The 7,739-nt window shown below is 41.2% G+C and overlaps 1 protein-coding gene across 1 annotated transcript; it reads right to left on the bottom strand.

Moving 5' to 3' along the window:
- Positions 1-1,583: 1,583 nt before the first annotated feature.
- Positions 1,584-2,555, bottom strand: LOC125629460 (olfactory receptor 6B1-like). The gene has a single exon (XM_075119013.1). It carries the CDS (start codon positions 2,553-2,555, stop codon positions 1,584-1,586), a length of 972 nt encoding a protein of 323 aa, XP_074975114.1.
- Between the last annotated feature and the right edge of the window lie 5,184 nt (positions 2,556-7,739).

Genomic DNA, 7,739 nt, shown 5'->3' with positions numbered 1-7,739 from the left:
AAGCATTGAGTACATTAGCTTTTTCCACATCCTCTGTCACTAGGTTGCCTCCCTCATTCAGTAAGGGGCCCACACTTTCCTTGGCTTTCTTCTTGTTGCCAACATACCTGAAGAAACCCTTCTTGTTACTCTTGACATCTCTCGCTACCTGCAGCTCCAGGTGCGATTTGGCTTTCCTGATATCATTCCTACATGCCCTTTTGTTGTTAGCCCTGCACTACCTCCACTTGGAATGTTAGTCCTGGGTGGAGGTAAAAAGACAGCAGTAAGGCAAAGACCAGCTTTACCATCAAAATAAATTGTGCAGTCTGACACAGACAAGCATGGAGAATTCCCAGTATCCACCAGAATTCATAAGATGTACGTGGAAAGATTTCCCCCAAATGGTCACTGTCAAGGTTCCTTCCCCACTTTGAACTCTAGGGTACAGATGTGGGGACTTGCATGAAAACCTCCTAAGCTTACTTTTACCAGCTTAGGTTAAACTTCCCCAAGGTACAAACTATTTTACCCTTTGCCCTTGGACTTCCACTGCCACCACCCAACGTCTGATCGGGTTTATTTTATTAGGAAAGAGCCCATTTGGAAACGTCTTTCCCTCCCAAATCCTCCCAACCCTTGCACCCCACTTCCTGGGGAAGGTTTGGTAAAAATCCTCACCAATTTGCATAGGTGAGCACAGACCCAAACCCTTGGATCTTAAGAACAATGAAAAAGCATTCAGTTTCTGAAAAGAAGGATTTTAATAGAAGAAGTAAAAAGTAAACAAGAATCACCTCTGTAAAATCAGGATGGTAAATACCTTACAGGGTAATTAGATTCAAAACATAGAAAATCCCTCTAGGCAAAACCTTAAGTTACAAAAAGACACACAGACAGGAATATCCATTCTATTCAGCACAGAATATTTTCTCAGCCATTTAAAGAAATCATAATCTAACGCATATCTAGCTAGATTACTTATTAAATTCGAAGACTCCATTCCTGTTCTGACCCCGGCAAAAGCATCACACAGACAGACACAGACCCTTTGTTTTTCTCCCTCCTCCCAGCTTTTGAAAGTATCTTGTCTCCTCATTGGTCATTTTGGTCAGGTGCCAGCGAGGTTACCTTTAGCTTCTTAACCCTTTACAGGTGAGAGGATTTTTCCTCTAGCCAGGAGGGATTTTAAAGGTGTTTACCCTTCCCTTTATATTTATGACAGTCACACATACCTTTTTTTCCTCTTTCCATTTTGCCACTGAAAAAACAGATAAAGGGGGTAAAAAGGATGGAAGGAGGAAATAAATCATTTATAAAAAAAATCTGATTTAATTAAAAAATATTTTTTTTTTAAAAAAAAAGGTTTTAAACAGTTTGATGTAAAACTTTTCTTGCAAAATAAGGCCTTTTTAAAAGGTTTTTTTTTTAATCATTTTTCTCTATTAGTAAGGTTAAATTCAACTTTGATTACCTGTGAGCAACTTAGGATACAGATATTTAGGCACCTAATGGAGCTTTCAATAGTATCTAGATGCTTAACTCTCCGTGGTTCCAATGGAACCATAGATGCTCTCAGTTTCATTTTTGTCCTAATAAATGGCTCACAGTGTCTGCATTGTTGTGCAAAGCAGAAATTTACTTAACCCCTTTCTAAGGCTCTCTTTTACCTCCCGGTTTCTCAGGCTGTAGATGAGGGGATTGAGCAGGGGAGTCAGGACTGTGTAGAAGACAGAGAACACTTTGTTCAGGTCCCTCAGGTTATCATTTTTGGGTAAGACATAAACAATCGTTAGGGACCCATAGAAAACTGTAACCACCATGAGGTGAGAGGAGCAGGTAGAGAAGGCCTTTTGTTTCCCAGTGGCAAACGAGATTCTCAGGATGGTGGTTATAATAGCAACATACGATATAACAGTTAATAGAAATGGGGGGAGAGTAAAAATTGAGGCGAATATGAAAGCTGTAAGTTCCATCAGGCGGGTGTCAGTTCTGGAGAGTTTTAACACAGGGGTGAGATCACAGAAGAAATGGTCAATTTCATTGGGGCCACAGAAAGTTAATTGTGACACCAACAATACTATTATGCTGATAGCTAGAAATGCACTTATCCAAGAGCCAGCTGCTAGCAGTAGACAGAACCTGCTATTCATAAGGGTTGCATAGTGCAGGGGTTTACATATTGCTAAATACCGATCATAAGACATTGCTGCCAGGAGGTAACATTCTGTAGCTCCCAGAGAACCAAAGAAATACATTTGTACCATGCAGCCCCTAAAAGAAATAGTTTTGTCACCAGTTAGGAGACTGGCCAGAATCCTGGGCAGGATGGTTGAGGTGTAGCAGGTCTCCAAGCAGGACAAGTTCCCAAGGAAGAAGTACATGGGAGTGTGAAGTTGTTGATCACCCACAACTAGAGCAAAGATGAGGATGTTCCCAGCCACTGTCACAAAGTAGCTAACTAAAAACAGCAGTAAGAGAAGTATCTGCAGTTCAGGGAGATTTCTGAATCCAAGGAGGATGAATTTTGTGATGGTGGTTTGATTTTCCCACTCTGTGTTTTCTGTTGATTGCATCTAAGGGAGAGAAAACTTGGCAATTTTAACATAACTTAACTTTGTAGCTAATATCTTATATTTAATTCTAGAGTTATTGATATTCCCTTCTCTCTGCTATTTAGCTGCCCAAGAGCTGGGTCTAGAATCCTGATGAGCAAAATGATTTGCATTTCAACTGTATAGCCAACATTATTTCTCTATCTATATAGCCTTTTATTTAGTTCTCATCAGTCTCAATGTCTGATTTGCCTAGTATACAAATTCATTTTTATGCTGGTAACCCACCTCCTTTTATGAGAGTTGATGCGATTATTCTGTTTATCCACAGATCCAGCTGCTGCCATCTTAGCTGGTGTCCTACCTCCTGCTACTCAGTGGAATATGGGCACCTTACTGACTTAGACACTTTTAAAATAGATTCATAGATTCCAAAGCCCGAAGGGACCACTATGATCATCCAGTCTGATCTCTGTATAACACGGGGCATAGAACTTCCCCAAAACAATTCCTAGAATAGATCTTTTAGAACAGTGGTTCTCAATCTTTTTTTCACAGACCACTTCAGAATTGCTGAGGGTCTCAGCAGACCACTTAATGATCTTTCCAAATGTTGCTTGTACTATTAGCTAGCCAAAGCACTTTGGATAAAAGCACTATATAAAAAAACACCTTAGTAATAATGAATTTGTATTTGTTCTACAAACAAAAGCACACAACTCATATTTTAATATTAGTAGTCTTACCTTTATAAAGTGATGGATGTGCCCTCTCTCCCCAGCCATGGCAGCCCCCAAACTGGGGCTGGGAAGGAGGGGGGGTCTCTCACTCTCTCCCACACCACAGCAGCCCCAAACTGGGGCTGGGGAAAGTTGCCCCTTTCTCTGGCTGCCACAGTCCTGCATATCCCAAATTCCCCCATCCCCTCTTCTCACCCCACTTCCCCCTCCCACTCACCCCCTATTCTTCCCAAGGCCACCACCTTACATGTGTGTCTTCTCCAGGGTCCAGGCACTTAATTAGTGGAGCCACGCCAGAGCAGCTCCACTAATTAGGTGGGTGGCCCTTCGTTCTCTTATGTGCGGCCTCCCAGGCATGCATCTTAGAGGGAACTATCCGCGGACCATCTGAACGGAGCTCACGGACCACTGGTGGTCCATGGACCACAGTTTGAGAACCTGTTTTAGAACATCCAATCTTGGTTTAAAAATTTCCTGGGATGGAGATAGATTCAACCACGAATCTTAGTAAATTGTTTCAATGGTTAATTACACTCACTATTAAAAAATTAATTATTTCCAATCTGAATTTGTCTAGCTCCAACTTACCACCATTGGATGGTGTTAGACCTCAATCTGCTAGATTGAAGAGACTGTTATTAAATATTTGTTCCCCTTGTAGATACTTATAGACTGTAATTATGTTACCCCTTTACCTTCTATTTTTTAAGGTAAATAGATTGATCTCCTCAAGCCTTTCACTGCAAGGCATATTTTCTAATCCTTTAATCATTCTTGTGGCTCTTCTCTGAACCCTCTCCAATTTATCAATATTCTTCTGGAATTATGGGCATCAGAACTTGATATAATTTTCTGGCAGCGGTCACACCAGTGCCAAATACAGTGGTAAAATAACCACTCTACTCCGACTTGGCATTCTCCTGTTCATGCATCTTAGGATCGCCTTAGCTCCTAATAATCCCACCCTCACTGTCCGATATGCATTTCTCCGTGACTGTATAATCGCTAGTCTTATGACATAAATCATGAAGTTCCCCCACCATGGCCAGAGCTAGATGCTTCCAATGAAGGAACAAGAGACTTTAATTTACACCAGTGTGAGGGGAAAATGAACCCAAGTGACTCCAGTGGAGTTATTCCTGATTTACACTATGTGAGTGAGAAGAGATTCAGCCCACGCTTCTCATGAGTCAGTACAAAATAAGGCATAGACTCCAAAGGGATTATACACATTTTTTAATGCACATATCCTTCAGTTTAAGTCAAGGAAGTTGATCTCTATCATGAATTTTCATGAGACAAGATGAGTGAGGTAATATCTTTTATTGGACCAACTTCAGCTCTGTGTAAGCTTGAAAGCTTGTCTTTCTGACCAATAGAAGTGGTCCAATAAAATATATTATCTCACCCAGCTTGTCCCGCTAATATCCTGGCTACAACAACACTGCATACATTAGTTTTTATGACAGCTACAGCTGAATTATACAAAGGAGTTAGAGGAGAGGACAACTTGAAAGAGTCATTTATTTTTTCACTAAGGATTTCAATACCTAATTTGCTGCCTGCTATCATAAACCACATATTTACATGAGCCGTTCTTTCTCCCATCATAGATAGATAGATGATAAAAGGGAGAGAGACAGAGACAGAGAAAAAGCTGCATTCAGGTACCCAAATAACTGACTAGATTTTAAAAAGATTTCAGCTCCCAGCAGCTTTCACCACAGAGCGACTAAGAATTTCAAAGAAGCCTAGGGGAGTTAGGCACCTATGGACCAGATTTCCAATGGTAGTTAGGTGTCTAAAGAGGCTCCTAGGGGCCTTTACAAAAAGGCCTAAGCATGTCCTGGATCTAATGCTAATGATTGCAGGGAATGATTTCAATGGAAGTGTAATGGTTTTACTGGGAGTTCAGTGCCAAAATTGCAGATGCGCTTCATTTGTTGTCTTTGGAAATCCCAGTATCGACTCTAGTGGATGCTGAAAAATAGGAGTGATTAAAAAGGTTACGTTACCTTTAAGAATGATGGGTGTAGTATTGAAACACTCTGATCTGATACCTTCACTCAGTATTGTGGAAACTGTTTCCACAGGCTGTCTGAAATCCCCACCTGCTTCTGATGTTTCAGTTCTCTCAGGAAGGAGACCTGGTTCTGGTCTCTTACATTTTATGTTTCACATTGTATACACAGTGTTAGGAAATGAGTGTCTTTCTTGACTCACTATCGAGCCTTCCTATATGAAGATGAATCTCCCTTGGTTCCTTTGCTGCTGGACTTTTCAAATTAATAACAAGGGAACTGTTAATAACATGTCTATTCTCAAAACAGTGCAAACAGCATGGGGATTAGATTTCAGATCTCAAGGGGAAAGTAAAAAAAGAGGAGAGCATGTCTGAGATCAAAATCCCCACATACTCGCAAACACACATTTTATGCTCAGTGTAGAGCCTGTTGAAATAGTCTGCATTTTTGAGGGAGACAGGAAGGGATTATTCCAATTTTTCATTAAATGTGAAATGTTAATAAAAATAAATCGAAATAACTTTTCCTGAACATGTTCATGAAAAGTTCATCTGATTTTTCCAGCTGAAAATCTCAACTTTACAAACATTGGTGAAAAGATTACTAGAACTTTGATGGGGGGGAAGGATGATTTTTGCACACCAATTTGAAAATATCACCTTTAGTCACTGACCTTGGGCTAGATCCACAAAGAGGACATAGACGCAACATTCTTAATGTGCTATGGCAGCTAGTGGAATCCACAGGCCTGAATTTGGTGCCCTGTCTCACAATACAATGCCTGGGGAGAGATGGCCACCTAACCAGCCAATGGGAAATGGCCGGGATAGGGATGTGATCTAAGTCTCCCCCCACAAATTGAGTTAGGTTCCCAAGTCTGGGATGCTGAGAGGCATTTCGCTCAATTCAGAATTTACAGGTGGCATCTCTCTCCTTGAGTTAATCATAGAATCATAGAATATCAGGGTTGGAAGGGACCTCAGGAGGTCATCTAGTCCAACCCCCTGCTCAAAGCAGGACCAATCCCCAACTAAATTATCCCAGCCAGAGCTTTGTCAAGCCTGACCTTAAAAACTTCTAAGGAAGGAGATTCCAGCACCTCCCAAGGTAACGCATTCCAGTGTTTCACCACCCTCCGAGTGAAAAAGTTTTTCCTAATATCCAACCTAAACCTCCCCCACTGCAACTTGACACCATTACTCCTCGTTCTGTCATCTGCTACCATTGAGAACAGTCTAGAGCCATCCTCTTTGGAACCCCCTTTCAGGTAGTTGAAAGGAGCTATCAAATCCCCCCCCCCCATTCTTCTCTTCTGCAGACTAAACAATCCCAGTTCCCTCAGCCTCTCCTCATAAGTCATGTGTTCTAGTCCCCTAATCATTTTTGTTGCCCTCCGCTGGACATTTTCCAATATTTCCACATCCTTCTTGTAGTGTGGGGCCCAAAACTGGACACAGTACTCCAGATGAGTACTCACTTAAGCTCCTACACTTCTTCTCACAGCACATCTGAAGCAGAGAAATTGTAGAATCACAGACTCATGGAAGATTAGGGTTGGAAGAGACCTCCGGAAATCTAGTCCACTCCCCTGCTCAAAGCAGGACCAACCCCAGTTAAATCATCCCAGCCAGGGCATTGTCAAGCCGGGCCATAGCTCACTTCATCGGATGCAACCGTGCTGTAGCTCACGAAAGCTTATGCTCAAATAAATTGGTTAGTCTCTAAGGTGCCACAAGTACTCCTTTTCTTTTTATCAATAATATTGCAATTAAGTGTGACTATGTACCACTAGCAAGCACGTGAATCTGTCTGCAGGATTAGCATCATACACAATCTTCATTGGGCTCAATCCTGCAAGACATCTAAAAGAGGATGTATTGTTTGCCTCTGTTGGAGTTCTGAATGCAGACAAACTGTAGGGATATGTCCACTTAGTCTAAACACTCAAATGTATGCAGTATCATGTCTATTGAGATGAAGAGAGGCACATAAACATAATGGATAAAATTTAAAAACCCCTTCAACCAAGTCTTTCTTTCTTTCTTTCTTTCTTTCTTTCTTTCTTTCTTTCTTTCTTTCTTAGGTTTGCATAAGGTGAGGGTGGCTGTTTGGTGACCCACTGTTGGGAAGGTGTTCTATGCATATGCAGATGGCTCCAATAAGACACATACTTAGACTGTGGAACTCCATGCCAGAGGGAGACATTGAAACCATAAATGTAGGAAGAATCAGAAAGGGATTGCACAAGAAAAATAGCCAGAGCTATCATCATTCTTTAGCATAAGATTTTTTGAAGGGATATTAAATATCAGCTTCAACCAAACTCTTACAATTATAGACTCTGCTATAGGGCAGATTATCCCAAATCTGTGAGCTTAGGTTAAAACTTCCCCAAGGTACAAACTATTTTCCCTTTTGCCCTTGTACTTTATCGCTGCCAC

Source organism: Caretta caretta, chromosome 13 (assembly GCF_965140235.1).
Source record: "Caretta caretta isolate rCarCar2 chromosome 13, rCarCar1.hap1, whole genome shotgun sequence".
NCBI lineage: Eukaryota > Metazoa > Chordata > Testudines > Cheloniidae > Caretta > Caretta caretta.
Note: the sequence above shows the minus strand (reverse complement) of the source record. Positions and strands in the feature narration are given on the sequence as shown.